This window comes from Sciurus carolinensis, chromosome 1, assembly GCF_902686445.1.
Source record: "Sciurus carolinensis chromosome 1, mSciCar1.2, whole genome shotgun sequence".
Taxonomy (NCBI): domain Eukaryota; kingdom Metazoa; phylum Chordata; class Mammalia; order Rodentia; family Sciuridae; genus Sciurus; species Sciurus carolinensis.
The window spans coordinates 183,298,365-183,320,937 of record NC_062213.1 but is presented as its reverse complement, the minus strand read 5'-3'; the positions used below and the strand labels follow the sequence as shown (position 1 = coordinate 183,320,937).

Sequence of the window (22,573 nt, the reverse complement as noted above, 5' to 3'; positions counted from 1 at the left end):
GACTATGAATAATAAATGTGTCATAAACATTTCACATTGTTGGATGCTTGGGGCACTTCCAAACTTACTGTTATGACTAATGCTGTAATGAACATCCTCAAGAAAAATGAGGGATAACATTTCTTTTGACTTATCTCCTTTGGATAAACACTAATTGGGCACAGGTAGCATTTCTGACCACTCTCGCCCTTGTAATGCTTTCCTCCTGGTTTTCTCTTCTGTACCTACTCCTTATTTCCTCCAGCTTGCCCTACCTACCATCCCTTAAATGAGAACACATCCCAGGATTCCAACCTCAGTCTGCCTATTTCTTCACTCCAAACATTCTCCCTGGCTGATCTTATCTATGACTCTAGCTTCAATTAGCTATTTGATATCTTTCTAGCTCAGATGTCTCCAGTCTCTAGTTTCTTTCCCCCAGCTGCTATTGGGACAACTCCACTCAAATGTCTCATAAGTACCTAAGCTCACTCCACCTGAAAGCAAACTAATCATCTAAAAATTTCCCCCAAATCTGCTACCCTTTCTCTGCTCCTTATTCCAGTGAACATTCATTCAGGTGCCTAAGCCAAAAAAGCTACAATCATCCTAGTCTTCTCTACCCCAACACCCCACACAAATCACTGATCATCACATTTTATCAAGCTTACCTCCACTCACTCGTCTCCATTTATACTGCCACACCTTAGTTATTTTATTTTATTATTATTATTTTTGTGTGGTACTGGGGATCAAACCATCACCTTGGTTTTTAACTACTCATCATATTAGTTATTAAAGTATGGAATTATATCTCTGGTTCAAATCTACTGTTTAATGTCTCTGTGAACTTTGGCCAAACCACCTCCTTTTTTAAAATTTTAGTTTTGTTATTTGTAAAACAAATACTAACACCTACATCTTGGGGATATTATGACAATTAGAAGAAATAATTGAGTAAAACAATCAGCACCATGTGTGGCATATGGTATGAGCTCAATTGGTGGTTTCTCATTTAATATCATTTATTTAGTTTTTGTACTCAGGATAGTACCATTTCCCACTTAAGTTTTCTATGCAATCTTCATTGGTCTCACCACATAGTTTCATCTCCAATCTGAGGACAGGGTGATCTCTTCAAATTGAAAATCTGAACACATCTTTCTTCTACTTAAAACCTTTCAAAAGCTCCCTATTCCCTCCCTCTAGATGAGATTCAAAGTCCTTAATCTGCATATGAGGCTCTGCTCACCTCGTCTGGCCCTGCATCTCTCCAGCTGACTTATGCCACTGTTCTTCTCAAACATGAGCGTCCACTCAGGCTGAACCACGTATTGCTCCCCACGTTTTCTCTCTCATTCTTGGCCCAATGAACATGCTGCTTCTTTTTCTTGGGTTATGTTCCCTCCACCCTTTACCCAGGAAGTCAGTCACCTTTCAGACCCAAGTAGGCAAACTCTTAAGAAATCTACTCTAACTTTCTGGGCCTCCAATGAACCCTGCACTGACCTAGTGCATCACGTGTTAGCCTTCCCTACTTCCTAGGTGCCTCCATTACCTTGAACATTGAAATATGATTAATTCACTGGTTAATCTCCAATGGCAGCCACATAACCAGTGTATGAAGAATAACTGTCCATTTAATGAATGAATCAGTAAGGGCCAAAGAAAATTAACATTTTTATGGCTCTTAATAACTATATGGATTCCCAAAGGGACTGAGTCAATGTACACAGTCATGTGGCCACAAATAACCTAGCCTATCTCCCGAATTCTAAAATCCTTATGCTACCCTTTCAAAGCTGTTTAGTGTTTATTTTCAGCTATCATTGCCATACTGGTTTAGTCTTCTCACCATAAATGAAAATTTGAGAATCATACACTAACAAACACTGGATGTCAGCCAGTCAGACTTGAAGGGTTCACTTCTGAAATATTATTCCCAACTTCAGTGTGGACAGAAAATTCTATACTATCTATTTTAGAATGTAGTCACCCACTCTGCCTTAGTCCTGCAAATGAAAGGAAGCAAATTCACCTTGGATAGTTTCATGATCTGGGAATGTTCCCCTTCCATTTCTCCACTGTAGTCTCTAGGATGAGTAATCAGCTGCCAGTCGTAGGTGTAGGTTTCTCCTATAGAAGGGCAGTTATGAAAATCATGAAAACACACACCTACACACAAAGAGGCTGCCAATAGCAAATCTTTTCTAAAGGCTGCCAATAATGAATCTCTTTTAAATCTTGACAAGGCCTTCGTTTTTAAGTCTGTACCCCCAAAGCCTGCAGGGAAACCAAACTGTCTGCTGAAATAAAGGGTGGATTCTGCTGACTTGGCTCAAATTAAGGCTTCTTCCATCCTCTCTCTGCTAACTATGCTCATTTCTGCCCCATCCCACCCTCAGGTCAATCCTCCCTTAAATGTGCAGGTTGCTGGAGTATGGCATCTCACTGAAAACACATGCCCTACCAACTCTATAGGTGAGCTCATTGGGAACAAAGGCCATTTTCTTGCAAAACTTCTTTTGCAACAAAGAACAGCAATGACTTCTAAATAACATGGTTCCAAAATAGCTTTTTACAGAGTGCTAACAATGCTCCTCTCACTGAGGTCATCACACCCTAGTGAGTTAAAAGAGCTACTTCATTCCTGCTGAGCTAAATAACACACTGCAGAAGATGGTAGGGCATGGCCCATTTAAAACAGGCCCCACTGAAATTAATTAAGATCAAATGAAACATTAAACGGTCCTCATTTGCAGCTCAGACTATATCACCTGGTAGCACAAGGGTAAAATCCTGTTATCTAAATGGAATCCCGCCCAGTAAAACTGGTCTCAATTTGGGAGGAAGAGGGATAAATTGCATTTCTGGCTAGGGAAGGGTAGGATTTGGTAGAAAGGTTTAGTGACTATCCAAAAAGAGAAAAAAAAGAAACCTCAAATTCTTAGCAGAGGGCAGTCATCTCTTTCTTTCACGAGTTTAAGTGTTAAAGTTAGCACACTTTCTGTCTTAATTCCTAGATATCCTTCATCTGAAGACCAGATGTTATTTTATAAGCCTGGGACTCATGATCTTCCTCATGTCAGCAAACTAGTAGTTTTGGAGAGTTGTCAGTCCCAGCTGCTTTCACAAATGTATACACAAAAAGTTGGGTCAGGAGAAGCAGTAAGAAGCAGCAGAGACAGGACTCATGCTGAGACACATTTTTTCCAACTCTAATTGGAAATGCTTTTCCACACAGAAAATAAATGCTCACTAGTTTGGGAACCGATCATTTTTAAATAACTAAAGCTTGCACTTAGGCATGGTGGTGCATACCTGTAGTCCTAGAGACTTAGAAGGCTGAGGCAGGAAGATTGCAAGTTCAAGGACAGCCTCAGCAACTTAGCAAGACCCTGTCTCAAAATAACAAAATAAAAACAAAACAAAAAACTGGGAGTGCAGCTCACTTGTAAAGTGCCACTGGGTTCAGTTCCAGTACCAAAAGTAAAGCAAAGCTAGTAACAGCAATGTCAAAAAGGGAAGATATTCCTAGGACAGAGAAGCTGAGGGGAAGAATTATGCCTTACAGGCAGAAATTTGCCCAAGGATAAGAAAAACAGAGTATAGGTCTGTTAGAATGTTGACTATAATGATTTAGGGCAGTAGTCTGAAACTAACCTTTGAACTCCTCAGGGATTCTAATGGGCTGCCACAGGGCAGGAGAAGTCCAAAGAGTATGCAGAATTTGCCTTGCCTCAGTGCCCCCAATCTTGTAAAGTTTTAGACCATTTATTGCATGGATTTAATTAAAGCTGAAGAACTGGGCAGAGAAGAGATAAAAAGAATCTGTATCTGAAGGATGTGTTTTGGAACACTGATCTACAAGATGACAGTAATTCAAAGAAATGTATATGCAAATACAGGTTAGAAAAAAATAAAGCAGGGCTGGGGATGTAGTTAGTAGGAAAGCATTTACCTATCATGCACAGAGCCCTGGGTTCAAACCCCGGCACTGAAGGAAAAAAAAAAAAGCAGAGCCCAGCAAATCTCTCATACACTGGTCAAGACAGCTCTTAACTCCATCTTCAAAGGCCACCAAATCTACTCACTGTAATTTACCACCCAAGAAAGAAAGGAAAGAGTTTCTCTAAAGGTAGAATGAATTGGTAATAAAACCTCAATTTGAGAGCAGAAATACTGGCCAGAGGAGGGATTTGAGTTCTAGAAAAGTATTTTTTGCATAAATACAGTATTTGGTTTTAGACCCAGAAATTAAGAATTTTGTGTTAGAAACAAGTGCATGAAATGGAAGGACCCATCCTGAATAGGGAAGAGCATTCTATTTGACTAATCTTCTAATGAGAGTAACATAAATCCAACACAATAATTTTCCAATGCTTCACTCATGTCATAGGTAGTTTTAAGAGAAAATGTTTGTGTTTATAAGTCAAACTGTTGTGGGAAAATATACTTCAAAGGTGAAAGAATGCTCATGTTACAAAACTTTCCTTAAATAGTGAATTAATCACCAACTCATTTATATATTTTATAAATCTGACCAGGCATGGCCCTGTAATTCCAGTGTCTTGGGAGGCTGAGGGAGAAGGATCACAAGTTCAAGGCCAGCCTCAGCAACTTAGCAAGGCCCTCAGCACTTAGCAAGACCCTATCTCAGAATAAAAAATAAAAAGAGGATTGTGGATAGAGCTCAGTGGTGTAATGCATCCCTGAGTTCAATGACCAGTCCAAAAAAAATTTTTTTAAGAAATATACATTTTATAAATTTGAATTTTGTATAACAATTTTTTTTAAGTGACAAACCTATGTTAGTAGTCTTGAATAACTTCTCTCCAAGTTCTACATTTTCTATTTGCTAGTTGTTTGGCCAAAATAAACAGGTTAATGAGTCACAATTTCTTCCTCTTTCAATGGGTAAAATAGCTGAGAGTGGTAGCACATGCCTCTAATTACAGTGACTCAGGAGGCTGAGGCAGGAGGATCACAGGTTCAAGGCCAGCCTCAATAATTTAGCAAGATCCTCAGCAATTTAGCACGACTGTCTCAAAAAAAAAGGACTAGGGATGTAGCTCAGTGGTAAAGCCAGTGAGCCAGTGAGCCATGTAGCTCAGTGGGTTCAATCCCCAATACCAAAAATAAATAAGCAAATAAATAGGTATAATACAACCTAAGATGTAAGATCTATGTAATGAGTATCAGCTATATGCTAGGCACTGAACTAGGTGATTTATATAGTATCTCATTTTGCCCTCACAGTAACCTTATGAAGTAGAAATTATTTATTATTCATTTTACAAAAAGAGACAGAGACTGACTCAGAGAAGTTTAGTCATTTGCTTAAAATCATTCAGTTAAAGACTGGCTAAGCTGGGATTTGAACCCAGGCTTAACATCTCAAACCCTATTGCCTCTTGTACTCCAGAAATATTTGTTCTCCCACACGTTATATCCTATCTTCACAGGACTATTTTGTAAAGAGTGAGTTGAGGTATATGGATATTGTACACTGAAACGTAACCCAAGTATAAAGGAATTTTTACCTTTCTGTGGTTCTTGGAGAACATATGCATTTAATTGAACTTCATTCTTAGGCAGGGTCATCTGGACACTCTTCCCAGCAGATACCACCAGTTCCTTGATAACTAGAAATAAAATAAAAATATCAGAAATAAGAAATAGATCTAGACTATACCATTTCTCTCCTTCCTTTGTGATCAGACTCCTTTCCTGAACAATATTCAGCTATGGCCTTCATTTCCTAATTATTTTTCTATTCTCTAATCCCCCGAAGTTTGATTCTGTCTCTACTTTTCCATTGAAAAGGATCTCTTAAGGTCATCAACAAGTGGCTGCTTAGTAAATCTAACGGCTTAACTCAATCTCCACCATCACCTTGGAGGACTTTACTCCTGCTGTCTCCCTCTTAAAGTTCTTGGTTATCATCACACCATATTATTTTACTTTTCCTCCCATCTCTCTTTATCTGCACTGTATTTTAATTACGGCCAGTCCCTAAGTCCTCTTTATACAATACTTTCCAAAGAGTTCAAATCCTGTTTCAAGGATTGCCTTTATGTTGATAAATAACTTTTTTTTTTATTTTTTACAAACTGCATTTTAATTCATTGTACACAAATGGGGTACATCATTTCGTTTCTACGGTTGTACATGATGTAGATTCATACCATTCATGTAATCATACATGAATGTACATAGGGTAATGATGTCTGTCTCATTCCACTATTTTTCATACCCACCTCCTTCTCATTTCCTTTGACATAAATTTCCTCCATTCTTCTCTCACTCCCTATCCCCCAATCCCCATTATATATTATCATTCACTTATCAGGGAAAACATTCAGCCTCTGGTTTTTTGGGATTGGCTTATTTCACTTTGCATGATATTCTCCAATTCCATTCATTTATTTGCAAATGCCATAATATTATTCTTCTTTAGGGCTGAATAATATTCCATTGTGCATACACACCACAGTTTATCCATTCATCTGTTGAAGGGCATCTAGGTTGATTCCACAATCTAGCTATTGTGAATTGAGCTGCTATAAAACACTGATGTGGCTGCGTTACTGTAGTATGCTGATTTTAAGTCCTTTGGGTATAAACCAAGGAGTGGATAACTGGATAACTGGGTCAAAAGGTGGGTCCAATCCAAGTTTTCTGAGGATTCTCCACACTGCTTTCCAGAGAGGCTGCACAAATTTGCAACTCCACCAGCAATGTAAAAGTGTGCCTTTTTCTCCACATCCATGCCAACATCCATTATTGTTTGTGTTCTTGATAATAGCCATTCTAATTGGAGTGAGATGAAATCTTGGAGTTGTTTTAATTTGCATTTCTCTAATTACTAGACATGTTGAACACTTTTTCATATATTTATAAATAATAAATAACTAAATAACTTTTTAATAAGATACATAAATAAGAAAAATGAATGTCAGTCATAAGGCCTGCCTTACTTTCTCTCCATTCTAGTTGTTACTGATCTCCCTTCTCCTAGCTCTCCCCACTCGAATCCACTCTATTTTCATAAAACACCCTCACCATTAGTCTTTTCTAAAATACTCATCCACCACGTTACTCTCCTATTTAAGACCCCTGCTCCCATACTATGTTAAAGCCAAACTTCTAACTTGGCACTACAGAACCATCATGATCTGATCTCACAGACTCAGCTTTCCTTATCCAATTCTGCCTCTAAGTTACACTGTTTTTTCCTTTTGTGCTCCACAGAAACCATGGTCCACTCCTGGGGACTTTACTAAAGCTATTTTTCATTGGAATGTTTGCCTTTCTGTATTCTAAATATGGCATTTTGTTTCTAGCTTTAAACTGCCTCCAAAAAAATCTTCCCAGACCATTTCAGTTCAACTGATCTACTTCTTGAATTGCTTTAGCACTTTGGAACACCCAAGACTGTAAATAGCTATGAACTGTTCTTATACCATTCACCAGCCATTCCTCTTATGTCAAGGTTTTCCAACCTTGGCATTACTGGCATTCTGAAACAGAAAATCCTTTGCTGGGGGTAGGGGGACTGTCCTGAGCACTGTATGATGGTTAGCAGTATCAATGGCTCCTACCCACTACATGGCAATAGTACCACCCAGGGAGCTGGATCTGTAGCTCAGTGGTAGAGTGCTTGCCTAGTCCGTATGAGGCACTGGGTTCAATCTTCAGCAGTACCACATAAAAATAAATAAATAAAAATAAAAGTATTCAGTCCATCTACAACAACAACAAAAAATATTTTAAACTAACTGAATAAAAATGCAGTCAGAAATTTAAAAAAAAAAATAGTTCCACCCACCCATCAGTTATAACAATCAAAAATGCTTGCAGACTATTGAGAACTACTGATTATATAAATTTTATTTCTTCTCTGACAATAAATCTTCATTTCGTATGATACTTCAATGCTAGGAGAGCTTAAAGAAAACACCAGACTGGTCAACTCGTATTTTAATACAGAGGTGAAAAGGGCTTCCCAGATAAATATGAAACTTGAGATTTATCTGCCTCTGTTTGGGAACATTGCACTTGGAGAAAAATGAAACCATCCTTTATGGAAGCTGCAGCCTCTGGATGGCCCCAGGAGATGGAATAAGAGCTCTCTGAAGTAACTTTCAAAAAAACAAAAAGGGAAATCATAGAGAGAGTGCAATGAACGAAAAAATGGACAGTCAAGGCAGTCCAACTCAAACCCTTTACAATTACACTGAAAGTTACTTTGGTGCCTAAGAATTTAAACACTAAAATTTCAAGTAACAGTACCACCAAAAAAGACCCTAGGAAATTAAAAATTGGCAAAAATGTACTTTTATTGGCTTTACTTCACCCTCTTGACTTTTTTAGGATTAACTATTAACCATTAATTAAGCACTTCCTCCTAATACCTTAGAGCAGTACCTATGAAGCACAAATTTGTTAAGGTAACACTATATATAAATCTCCTTCCTATGGATTGCTTTAAAAACAAAGATGTTTGCCAGGTGTGATGGCACACGCCTGTAATCCCAGAAGTTCAGGAGGCCGAGGCAAGAGGATCGCAAGTTCAAAACCATACTCAGCAATGTGAGGCACTAAGCAACTCAGAGAGACCCTGTCTCTAAATAAAACACAAAATAGGGCTGGGGATGTGGCTCAGTGATTGAGTACCCCTGAGTTCAATCCCTGGTGCCAAAAATAAAAAAATAAATATACAAAGATGCTTTTGCTGGGCATGGGGCACATGCCTATAAGGACAGTGTCTCAGAAGGTAGAGATAGGAGATCACAAGATCACAAGGCCAGCCTCAAGAATTTAGTGAGACCCTCAGCAACTGAGTGAGACTCTGTCTCAAAATAGAAAATAAAAAGGGCTGGGGATGTAGCTCAGTAGTAAAGCACCATGGATTCAATGCTCAGTACCAAAACAAAAACAACCAACCAAAAAACCCACTAAAAGTAGAATTATCAAATCATCCAGTAATTCTATTTCTGAGTTATACATATACTCAAATCAATTAAAAGCAGAGAAAACCAAACATTTGGATTGAATACTTCACTTTTCCATCCTATCTCCAAGAGCAGGATCAAAGGGCCTCACCTGGGTAGGGTGCTGAGGTGCTCTGGAAGGAGTCCTGGGGGGTAGGAGTGGTATAAATGTAGGTGGGAGCCACTGGAAGAGGGATAGCAGTTTGGATTTTCCCAGGACTTTTTACTTGCTGAGTGCTGGGCATAGTTCCAGGATCCTCTGATGTTTCAGGTTGGACTGATACACTCTTTGGCTGACCGGCAATCTCTGCAGTCAGGTCTGTGGTTAAGGGACTGGAAATTGTAACTGCCTTCGGGACCTAAAGAAATGTAAAAAATAATTTGAGTCAGCAAAAGTTAGTTTCTCAGGTTATATCCCATGAAATATTAGTACATTAAATGATTTCCTGAAGACACAAAAATGCAAAAAATATTAAAGAATTAATCTTGCTACCTGTTAATGGTTTGGATCTGGAATGTCCCCCAAAGGCTCATGTGTTGAAAATTTGGTCCCCAGTTGGTGACACAACTGGGAGTTGGTAGAAACTTTAGGAGGCAGGGTCTAGTTGAAGGAAGTAAGTCACTGGGAGCATGTCTTTGAAGGCTATATTTTGCGCCTGGCCTCTTCCTCCCTCCTTCTTTTTGATTCCTAGCTGCTATGAGATGAGCAGCTTTGCTTCACCATATATTCCTCAACATTGATGCGCTGCCTCACCACAGGCCCAAACGATAGAACCAAGTGACCTCTAAAATGGAGCCAAAATAAATCTTTTCACCTTTTGTTTATTTCAGGTATTCTGTTTTCAGCAATGGAAAGCTAACAAACCACCCAAAGAAAAACAGTGTTTAAAATGTTGATATAAAATCTGGGGATGTAGTTCAGTGGTAGAGCATTTTCCTAGCATGCACAATCTCCAGAAACACACACACACACACACACACACACACACACACACACACAGGTGGGGCGGACAGGAGGAGAAAGAGAAAAGAAAAATAACTGAGAAGATTTATATCACTTTTTCCCCCTGCTGGTACTGGGATTGAACCTAAGTTTCTCTACCACTGAGCTACATTTCCCAGTCCTTTTTTAATTTCTTATTTTGAGACAGGGTCTCACTAAATTTCCAAGGCTGGGCTGGAACTGGAACCTGCGATCCTCTGGTCTCCTAAATAGCTGGGATACAAGCACATGTCACCATACCTGATCTCAGTTCTTTTCTAAGGAGAGTTTTTATTTAAAATAAAAGAATAATAACCAGACTATGTATACTTTTGTATCTTCTTAACATTTATAGTCAATATTTCCAACATACTTTTTGAGCCCCTATTATGGAACAGGCTGTGTGGATCCAAAATATAAATAAAACTAATTATTGTCTTCAACAAGTGGTGGAGTAAGAACTAAAAACATAATAAGTCAAAATGGTAAATATATTTATAAAAGTTATGGTGAACCAAAGAAACTAACTGAAGGTACTTAACCCCCTCTCCCTTGGAGAGAGGGAGGGCATGGAGAAGGATAAATTTTAAAAAAGAAAAGTACATCCTGGATAAAAAGAGTCCTAAGCTGGGCTTTAAAGGATAAAGTTGTTTACTAAACAAAAGACTTAGGGAAGATAATAAGTATAGGCACAAGAAATGAAATTAGCATGGTCTGTTCTGGGAACGGAGAGCCAAAAGCAAAGTAAGAAGCAGGAGGCAATGGATGATTAGCTAGACAGACAGGTAAGGGCCACAGAAGGCGGCTATAGGCCAGGTTAAGGAGCCAGCTTGGTGAGCAATTAAAGGGTGTATGCAGGGAAGTGAAAAGGTCATATTGTACTGTTTGGGTCTGAAGAAGTAAAGCAACAGCAGGAATACCACTCAGGAGTGTAGTGAAATACCTCTCAGGAGTGTACTGCAGTCATCCAAATGAGAAATGAGTGGCTGCAAGGGTGGTAGTATGTACTTTTAAAAATCAACTTAGTGGAAATGTAATCCAAATAAAATAAACTGCACACATTTCAAATGTATAAGGTCAATCGTTTCACAAATGTGTACACCCACTTAACCACAACTAAGAAAAAGTACATTTCCATCAGCCCTAAAAGTTCACTCATGCCCCTTTCAGTAAATTCCTCTTCCACTTCCAGGCTCAGGTAACCACTGATTTGTTTTCTAAGATTAGTTGGGGTTTTCTTAGATTTCTATAAAAGGAAACATGTACACACTATTTTTGTTTCTGGCTGCTTTCACTCAATATGTTTTAGAGATTCATCTACAGTATTGTGTGTATCAATAGCACCACTCTTGTAGCTGGGGTTGTGGCTCAGTGGTAGAGCACTTGCCTGGCATGTGTGAGGCACTGAGTTCCATCCTCAGCACCACATAAAAATTTAAAAAAAGAAAAAAAAGGTCTTGTGTCCAAATACAACTAAAAAAAATTATTTAAGAAAACAAACACTTTTTTTTTTAACCAAATAGTATTCCATTATAGAGATTTATCAATGGAGATTTAAGTTGTTTTCAGTTCTCAGTTATCATAAGTAAAACTGCTATGAATGTCTGAACCCAAATTTTCTGCAAACATATCTTTTAATTTTCTTGGGTAAATACTTAGGAGCAGAATTGCTGATTATATACATAAGGACATGGTTAACATTTTAAGAACCTGAGAACTGTTATCTCAGGCAGCTGTACCACTCTGCATTTCTACCAGCCATGTATGAGAGAGTTCCAGCTGCTCACAACTTCAACACGTGGTATTCCTGATCTTTTTATTTCATGTCATGGTAGTGGTCATGAAGTGGTATCTTACTGTGGTTTAATTTGTACTTTCCTGGATATTAGTGATGTTGAACATGTATTATTCATTTGTCTGTAGATGGATATCTGATTGGTTCCAGTTTTTTGCTTATTAAAACTGAGCTGCCAAAGCCATTCTCCAGCAAGCCTTTATATAGAATTGAATGTTCATTCCTTTAGGTAAGTACTTAGAAGTAGAATGTTCAGTCATAGGGAAAGTGTATCTTTTTTTTAAATTGCTGAATAGTTTTCAAAAGTCTTTGTGACATTTTATAGCACTACCACCAGTTTGAGCACTCCAATTATATCCTGCAACCTTGCCAGAACTTGATGTGGAAATTTTTTATTTATTTTTTATTTTTTTGAGATGAGTCTCACTAAGTTGTTAAGGCTGGCCTTAAACTTGCAATTCTCCTACCTCAGTTTCCATATCTCTGGAATTACAGAAATGTATCACCATGTCCAGCTCTGGAAGTTTTTTTTTAATTTTAGTCATTTTAGAGGATATAGTGGCATTTCATTATGGTTTTCATTTGCATTTTCCCAATGATTAATCACACTGATTGACTTTTCATGTATTTACTGGACATCTGTATGATTTCTTTAATGAACTATATGCTCACATATTTTGTCCAGTTTCAAAATGGGATATTAGTTTTCTGAGTAACAAGACCTCTTTATATATTCTACAAACAGGTCCTTTGTCAGAAATGTAACTTACACATATGTTTTCCTAAACCGTAACTTGCTTTTTCACTTTCTTAGCATTATCTTTTATTCTTGGTAGGGAATTTTTGTTTGTTTTTATTTCTATTTTTGTTTTCTGATACTGGGGCTTAAACCCAGCCAAGCCTAATCACTGAGCCACATCCCCAGTTCTTTTTTATTTTGAGACAGGGTCTTGCTAAGTTGCTGAGGCTGGCTTTCTACTTGTGATCCTTCTAACAAAGCTTCCCAAGTGGCTGGAATTACAGGCACGTGCCACCATGCCTGGCAGCATTATATTTTAATTCACAAAAATCTGTTATTTTGATGAGTTCCAACTTACCTCTTTTTTTATGGTTCATGATTTTAGTGACATAATATCTAGGAAATTTTTTCCAAACAAAACCAAGATCATAAAATTTTTCACCTGTGTTATCTTATACAAGTTTTATAGTTTTAGTTCCTAAATCTGGGTCTATGATCCTTCCATTTTGAACTAATTTTGCCATATTGTAATAGGCAAGGGTCAAAGTTTATTTTTTTTCTATATCACCATCCAATTGTTCTAGCACCATTTAAAAGATTACCCGTTCCACCAGACATGATAGCACATGCCTGTAATCCCAACGACTCAAGAGGCTGGGCTAGGAGGACTACAAGTTTAAGGACAGCCAAGCAATTTAACAAAGCCCTAAATAACTGAGTGAGACCCTGTCTCAAAATAAAAAATAAAAAGGGCTGGGGATGTGGCTCAGTAGTTAAGCACCCCTGGAGTTTACTTTTAGTCTATTTTTATACCAATACCACTGCCTTGAACACTGGCTTTTATAGTAAGTCTTATAATTAGTTAAGTCCTCCAACATTGTTGTTCTTTTTCAAAATTGTTTTGATCATCCTAGATCCCAATCCATGTGTGTGGTTATATTAGTTCTCTAGAGCTTCCATGACAAGTTACCACAAACTTGGTAGCTTAAGACAACAGAAATTTATCACAGTTCTGGAGACCAGAAGTCTCAAGGTGTTCACGGAGCCATCCTCCTCTCTCTGGGGGAATCCTTTGCTTCTTCTAGTTCCCAGAGGCTCTAAGCATTCCTTGGCTTCAATTTGTGGTAACACAACTCTAACCTGTGCCCTCAACTTCACAGGATTCATATCTCCCTTTCTTTTGTAAAGTCCCAGTCACTGAATTCAGAGCCCACCCTTTCATCAGAAGATACTTACCTAATTATATTTACAAACAGCCTAATCCAAAAAAAGGTAACATGCTGAAATTTCAGAGGGAGTAGAGCGGGGGTGTGTGGCAGGAACACTAAGCTACCATGGCTTCTCTTTCCATTTATTTAGTTCTCAAATTTCTCTCAGCAGTGCTTTGTAGTTTTCAGAATATAGTTCTTGCATATATTTTATTAAAGTTATTTCTAAGTATTTTATGTTTTTTGGATGCTTCAATACACTTTTAAACTCCAATTCCCAATTGCTCATTATTAGTAAACACAATTGATTTTTGTATACTGACCTTATGTCCTACAATCTTGCTAAATTTTATGTAGATTCCTTGACATTTTCTAGGTACAAGATCATATCATCTATGAATAAAGGAAGTTTTGCTTCTTCATGTCCAATATGTATTTCTTTCATTTCTTTTTATTGCATTATCACATTGGCTAGGACTTCTAATATGATGTTGAAGAAAAGTAGTTAGAGCTATTTATCATCTCATTTTCCTTTAAAACTCTAACCCTAGCAATTTAATTTTTTAAAGCATGTTTTTGAGTGAGATGTAGAAGGGCTTAGGCAACCAGGGCAAGACGGCAAGTGAGGTCGGGGCAGAAGAGGGGCTTCTGATGAGGACAACTTCCTGCTTGAGGAACATGCTCCTGGACACAAGCAGGGGACCCAATCACACTGACACTTCCATACTTGTGCTCCTAAGGCAGGGGTGGGGGTGGGAGGAGGTATCCAATTGAAAAACTGAAACAGACCTGTGGACAGAGGGGGCACCAATCAATAATAGTGAAGACCACGTGAACAGGGGAGGAATAAGGAAAAGAGGAAATTCCAGAGATCACAAAAAGAACAAGCCAAAACTCCTCACTGGATTCCCAGCTCTGGGGCCCCTTCTCTTTGGATATGTCTGCCTCTGTATCTCTGTGGCCTCTGCAATAAACCTATTTCTTGCTTGCTATCTCTGTGTCCTGTTCTTCAATTATTTGCTGAACACAGACAATAAACCCAGTAATCCTAGACAGTAATATTTTTAACAGCTACCTTGAACTCTGAATAAATCTAATGGGGAGGCCCAGTCAGAATTCTTTTCTACTAAATTTTCCCTCTGATTGTGAGTCACACCTTCCGATTCTTTCCTGGCAAGTCCATAATATCTGGTTTAAAACGGGATGTTTTTGATAATATACTGTAGCAATTCTAGATTTTTTCTGACAGGCTATTGATTATTTGTAATAAATTGCCTGTAAATTGTAGACTCTGACTTCAAATTGCATCTGGAAGTATCCCTGTGTTTGCATAGTTAACTACTATTCAGCCAAAGATCTAGGCAGAGGTTGCTTATATACCTTAAGCCCATAAAGTATTTGTCCTTTGTTAATCCATTGTTGGCTGAGAAATGCATTCAAAATTGCAGCCAATTCTCAAGTATGCCCTAAGTTTTCCTTTTCATCAGACATGCTTGAGTCTCTCTTCAGATGTAGGTAGTTTACTAATAAGACAGAAATATGTGGAGGCCATCTATGGCTCTCTAGTTTTCAGGAATTTCTCTAATATTTCTGGCAGGTCTACCACTCCACTCACCCCAAAAGGTATAGTAACTGCTGGCTAGCAAAGCCATGGATTCTATGCATTTGATTCTAACCAAGTTGGCCACTTTCAGTTGGCAAGGCTGTGATTTTTCACCCTCTACTCCGAACCAAGTCCACCCCCTCTGGCAAAAAAGTTGTTACTTTCACAGTTGGTCAACACTGGTAAAACCACAATTATTGTCACCAGAGCTGAGGCAATGGAGATAGGGACAGATGGGAGAAGCCTAGGAAAACAACCACTGACTCCCACTGTACTCACTCAAAGCATTACCAGCTTTTTAAGAATAAATGCTTTTTCATTTTTTTCTACTGCTTCTGTAAAGGGACAGACACATGATGGTGGGAACAAGAGGTTAAGGGAATCATTCTATAAAATGAACCCGCTGTGCTGACCCCCCACATGTCTTTTTTGCCAAAAAGCAATCTGCCTGCAGCCCGGCCTGGCTTGAATGGACAGGATATGTCACATTCCTCAGCAAACTGAGGCAGGGGGTGAAGGTCAGGCATTCAGTATAGATAATAAATGATAGGGTTAAGAGGATGAGAGCTGGTCGTCAAAGAAAAGACAATGGATTGCTAACAGTTAATGACTCTGATCCTGCTGCTTCCTGTCCTCAGGCAAGTACACAGAGAAGAGAAGGCAATGATTAAAAAGAGGGTTCTAGGGTCTATAAAAGCAAGACATACCCACTCAGCCGATACCCAGCTCTGGACCCCCTTCTCTTCACAGAATTCTGTCGCTCTTTTCTAAATAAAACTTGCTTTCTATGCTTGCCTCAGCATTTCTCAGGGGTTTTATCTTCAAAACCGGGAAGAACAAGGACCAGTTCCTGAACTTCCAGACCTGATCTCCCAGACCTGATCTCCAAGATTGGTATCACTTCTTCCCTCCCCTTTCCTCCCTGGTACTGGGAATAGAAGCCAGGGGTTCTACCAGTGAGCTACATCCCCAGTCCTTCTTTTTCATTCCTGAGTCAGAATCTAAGTTGCTGAGGCTGGTCTTGAGTTTGCAATCCTCCTGCCTCAGTCACTGGGATTACAGGCACTCACCATGGCGCTCAGGGCTTCATTTTATTACTAGGGCCCTGAAATATTTGGTTTTTCCTCAGTTTTTTTACAAGAAAATTACCAATCCCTTCTTGCTGCCATAAATGAAGCCCTCTTGTTTTCAGTTTCCCATTTATAAAATTATTCCCCAATTCTTTTTTTTAATTCCTTATCTGTTCACTTGCTAAAACCAACTTCCTTTAATTCTCTGAATATATGTATATTTATAGCTTTGACTACAAATTCCAACATCTGAGTCAACTTGGAAGTAGTTCCTATTGACTGCCTTTTGTCCCTGAGTATGTGTTACCCTTTCCTGTGCCTTTGCATGTCTAGTAATTTTTGGTTGACTACTAGACATTCTGTCTGAAATACATAGTAGCTCTGGATTCTACTGTATTTCCTTTGGAATTGTTGGGGGATTTCCCTAGTAGGCAAGTAAATTATCTAGATTTAAACCATAGGCTTTGTCCCCACTGCAGTGTTCCTTCAACTGATATTTCTGTGTAACTCTTTTTTTTTTTTTTTTTTTTTACTGTGATTCCCCTTTACTTTTTTTTGTTTTTTGTTTATTTATTTATTTTATTGTAAACAAATGGGGTATGTGTAATTCTTATAGCTGCTTTTTCAACCTGGCTCCTACATGTCTGCATGTGTTACTGATAACTAACTGGCCAACACTTTAGCCACAGATTTCACTCACATCTGGGGTCTGTCCTTGCTGAACTTTGCTTCCAGGGATTCTTCCCTAACTTTTCAGCCTAAGATTCTGTCTTCTGACAGATACCTCAAGCTCATTAAGCTTTAGATTTTTGCCACCTAGTATCCCATGGATAGTTCGAACTAACTAAAAAAAATAAAAAATAAAAACTAACTATAAATAACTTTTAAAAGTCCCACAATTAGTTCACTCAGCTCAAAAAGTAGTAAATTCACAGAGCTCATCTGGTGTGACCTCTCCGACCTCTGCCTGCTTTTTCACCAGGCCTCTTGGAATCTCCCTATTCAGGTATAGTTTAGAGGTTCAGCCAGGGATTTTAGTTTATAGCCAGTTATGGGGTTCACCCTCTTCTGTGGTTTTTACTTATAAGGTCCTCCTGCTAAATTTCCAGGTACTTTTTATATTGGGAACTCTGTTCTTAACCAACTTAAGAAAGCAAGGCTGGGTTTTTCCTCTGCCACTTTTCTCTGCTGTGGAGGTTGTTGAATGCCCTCAGGCAAAAAAATTTAAAGCTGCAATTCACAATTCTAATCACTTCCAGTTGCCATTTTTCAAAATTGTACTTTCCTCTAGCTTCTCTCTGCTTTTGGATGCTTTCCAGCTTCTTAAGATACTTTCTTTTTTAAACAGATTTTATCATTATTACCTGTGGGAAGGTTCAGGAGACCACTTCACTTTGCCATCGTTACTGGAAATACCCCCTGTGGGATGGATTTTAAAATATTAAGGATCTAATATTTGTAAAACTAAAATAGATCTGGGATTTGGGGAAAAGCATATAAAATGGCACTCATGGTTCCAGCCTGGGTGAGGGACTGATTATAGCAGTGTCAGATACAAGGCAGTCTACAGAAAAGCAACTTTAAAAAATAAGAGGCAAGTTGTATTTTAGATATACTAAATATAAAGTACCTCTGGGAGAGCCCACAGAATGTGAGAACATCTTTGCCACCTGCCCCTCAACTAGAGCATTAGTTTCCAGAATATATAAAGAACTAAAGAAACTTAACACCAAAAAACAAATAACCCAATCAATAAATGGGCAGAGGAATGGAACAGGCACTTCACAAAAGAAGAAATACAATTAGTCAACAAATATATGGAAAAATGTTCAATATCTCTAGCAATTAGAGAAATACAAATTAAAACTACACTGAGATTTCATCTAACTCCAGAGTGGCAATTATCAAGAATACAAGAAGCAAAAGTTGGTGAGGATGTGGGGAAAAGGTTAGGGTTGGAAAAGGTTCACTCATACACTGCTGGTGGGACTGCAAATTGGTGGGACTGCAACTACTCTGAAAAGTAGTATGGAGATTCTTCAGAAAACTTGGAATGAAACCACCATTTGATCCACTTATCCCACTCCTCGGTATATACCCCAAGGACTTAAAATCAGCATACTATAGTGGTGTGGCCACATCAATGTTTATAGCAGCTCAATTCACAATAGCCAAGCTATGGAACCTACTGAGGTACCCTTTAACAAATGAATGGAATATAAAATATTTTCTATTTTAAATACAAAATGTGATATATATATACACAATGGAATATTATTCAACCATAAAGAAGAATGTAAGTATGGCATTTGTTGGTAAATGGATGGAATTATATACTATCATGCTAACTGAAATAAACCAATCCCAAGAAACCAAAGCCCAAATGTCCTCTCTGATATGTGGATGCTAACACACAATGGAGGGAAGGTGGATAGAAGTTCACTGGATTAAACAAAGGAGAGTGAAGGGAAAGGACAGAGAATGGGAACAGGAAAGACAGTAAAATGAATCAGACATAAAACTTTTCTATGTTCATATATAAATATACAAACAGTGTAACTCCAGATCATGTACAACTATAAGAATGGGAAGTTATACTCCATGTATATATAATATGTCAAAATACACTCTACTGTCATATATAACTAAAAAGAAAAAAAAAAGAAATAAAGGGGGAAAATTTTTTTAAACAAATAATAAAGTACCTCTAGGAAATTCCAACAGGCTTGGATTCAAGTTTCCAAGGATAGTAGCTAAAGTCATGAGAAAGGATGAACTACAACACAAAGCATGCAAGCAAAGGCAACAGAAGTTCAAAAATATTTGGGATTACCAAGGTTGAATATGTGAATAGAGGAAATGACCCACAAAATTGACTACAAAGTTATCATCAGATAGAAAGAAAAGAATCATAAAGTGTATTATAATAAGAAATAAGGAAAAACTGCAACCTGTATGAAGAGAGGTCCAATCAAATAAGGACTAAAAAGAATATAGTACAAGTGGCAACTGTAATGTTACCAGTGATATCAGCAAGAGCAGCTTCAGTAGAAACCAAATTTCACAGGGCTGAGGATTAAACAAAAGTGAACCAAAGAAAGAAAGTAAGTATAGACTATCCTTGATAATTATTGATAAAAAGGACAATTGTACACTGGAAGAGTAAACAAAGATACAAGTAGATAAGATTAAGTACATATTTGGAAATGCTGAGTTTGAATGACAAGCATAATGTTCTTGAACTGAAAATATGATGACGGAGGCTAGGATCTTTGTGCAAACCCTTAAGAGAGCATCTGGGCCTAATCTGGGGAGGTAAATACCAGAGGGAATAGTAAGTTTCACAGATGAAAGCCAAAATGTTTTTATTAAAAAGGTGGGGGAGGTACAAAAAAACATAGTGAACTTCTGCTTCCAGCGAAGATGGAGTACATAATCGGGAGCAGATTTATCATCCTACCTGAAATAATTTTTTAAAACCAATTTTTTAAAAAAATTTTTAATTTTCATGTATTTTAAAAAACAAAGTATATAAAACAATGATAATACATTGACATTAAGTAATGAAAAACAGCAATTCCTAAGAGATGAAAAGCAACTAAGGTGAGGCCTTTCTTGCCCCAGATGACTATCTGGAGAAAATTTCTAGGCCATAGCATTGGAAGGAGCAATCCAGCAGAGAACGGGGGTATGTCTGCACTGGGAGTCCAGCAGAGGACAGAGCTTCAAAGAGAATGTTGAAGATCTGCAGAAGACCCCCTTCAAGCATTCAAATAAGTAATAAACATTTCATGTATGTGAGGAAACTACCCAAGGCCAGGGAAAGAGCCAGTTAAAAGTATAGGAAAGTACTCAAATTCACACGGACTAGAAATAGGACCTATTCCAAAAAGCCAGAATGGAAAGCTTCATAGTTCACAGGGCATCAGAGTACTAACAAAGGTCTTTCTTGCCTTAATAGTGTGGAAATATTCATCCTAGGCTAATTGCAGCTCTGAAGTCGCATGACAACACTTAAAAGCAGAACTCAAAGGATCAAACTGTTTTCAAATAGTTTAGCCACATCCCAGAATAAAGCTGAATAATATCTTAATATCTACAGAAGTACAAAAATATCCAGCACCCTACCAGGTAAAATTTATAAGAGCTGATACCCAACCAAAAATAAACTGATGTAAAGAAGCAGGAAAATAAATCTTGTTATTAGGAAAACTATCAATCAATTAAAACTGATCGAGGGATGGGGGTCTATGTATCTCAGTGACAGAGTGCTTGCCTAGCATATGTGAGGTCTTGGGGTAGATACCCAGCAAAAGAAGGGAGGGAGGAATGAAGAAAAAGAAACAAAGGGAAGAAACAAACAGATCCCAGAAATAACAGAGATGACAGACCTGGTAGACAGGACACTAAACTAATTGGTATGATTATATTCCATATACTCAAAAAGCTATAAGAAAGACTAAGCATATAGCAGTCCTTCCTAAATCAGTTTTTCTTTCTGTGATTTCCGTTACCCAAAATCAATACACTCTGAAAACATTAAGTGGAAAATTCCAAAAATAAACAATATACAAATTTTAAATTGTACACCATTTTTGAGTAACACTATCAATAAATTTGAAAGCCATATAGCTCTGTCCTTCCTGGGACATGAATCATCCCATTGTCCTATGTATCGACACTATTACCCATCCATTAGTCACTTAGTTGCCATCTTGGTTATCAGATCAACTATCACAATATTGCAGTATTTGTATCCAAGTAATCCTTATTCTACCCAATACGTTTTCTATTTTATTATTATTGCTATAAGTCTCGGCAATAGTTTAGATACGAAATTTGCCCCAGAGGTCCATGTATTGAACCCCTAATTCCCATCCCATGGTGCAATTGGAAAAGGGCTTACCCAGGTGCATGTGATCCAACTTACTTGGGAAATTGAGGAAGGAGGAGCACAAGTTCAAGGCCAACCTGGGCAACTTGGCAAGATCCTGCCTCAAAATAAAAAATAAAAAGGGCTGGGGGTGTGGATAAGGCGTAAAGAACTCTGAGTTCAAACCCCAGTATTAAAAAAAATTCAAATTAAATTAAAAGGACATAGGACGGGGGGCTGGGGATATAGCTCAGTTGGTAGAATGCTTGCCTTGCAAGCACAAGGCCCTGGGTTCAATCCCCCAGCACTGGGGAAAAAAAAAAGGATGTAGGACTTAATAAAGAGGCATGCCCTTAAAGGGAACACTGGGACCCTGGTCCTTCCTCTTCCTCTCTTTACTTCCCTGCTGCCATGAGGTGAACAGGACTCTTCTGCTATGCACTTCCCCCATGACATACTGCCACCAGCCCAAGAGCACTGAGACAACTGACCATGGAGTGAAACCTCCAAAGCTGAGTTTAAAAAAAATTTTTTTAAAAGACACTTTATCTCCTTTAGGTTGATTATCTCAGGGTTTTGCTGCAGTGACAGGAAGCTGACTACCATGGTATCTTACTGTGCCTAATTTATAAATTCAACTTTATTGCATATATGTACACGCAGGAAAAAACATAGTCTATATAGGGTTCAGTAGTATTATAATTTTATGCAACTACCAGAGAGTCTTGGAACATATTCCTCACAGACAAGGGGGAACCACTACTTAAGCAGGGACACAGAGGCATAAAAAAGACCAAAACGAACTTCTGAAGATCAATACTACAATGTCTGAAATGAAAAATATACAGTGGGGATTTAATGGCAGATTTAGACAATGTATAAGAAAAGATTAGTAAATTTGAAGATTTTTAAAAATTTTTTGGTACTGGGGGTTAAAACCAGGAGTACTTTACCACTGAGCTATCTTCTCAGTTCTTTTTATTTTTTTATTTTGAGGCAGAGTCTTGCTAAGTTTTGGAAGGTCTTGCTAAATTACTGAGGCCGGCCTTGAACTTTTAATTCTCCTGCCTCAGCTTCCTAAGTTGCTGAAGACAAAGTCATGCACCACTGCACCCAGTAAATTTGCAGAATTTTAACAGCAATCATTCTACCTGAAACAAACAAACAAACAAAAAAAAAAAACTGAAAAGAAGTAACAGAATATCAGTAAACTGTGAAACAAATTCAAGTTGTCAAGCATGCCTATAATTGGCTTTCTCAAAAGGTAGAGGGCAAGAAAAAATATTTGAAGAAAAATGGTATTGCTTAAAATAATAATAAAGAGAAAA

The 22,573-nt window shown here is 38.0% G+C and overlaps 1 protein-coding gene across 3 annotated transcripts in view; it reads right to left on the bottom strand.

Moving 5' to 3' along the window:
• Positions 1-22,573, bottom strand: part of Kiaa0319l (KIAA0319 like) — a 104,085-nt gene that overhangs the window by 27,718 nt on the left and 53,794 nt on the right. For all 3 annotated transcript variants that reach the window (XM_047539243.1, XM_047539249.1, XM_047539251.1), the window contains exons 4-6: positions 9,088-9,334; positions 5,523-5,624; positions 2,018-2,115 (exon numbers count right to left, since the gene is read on the bottom strand). In XM_047539243.1, the coding sequence (XP_047395199.1) occupies positions 2,018-2,115; positions 5,523-5,624; positions 9,088-9,334 (447 nt within the window). The remainder of the gene's footprint in view (positions 1-2,017; positions 2,116-5,522; positions 5,625-9,087; positions 9,335-22,573) is intronic.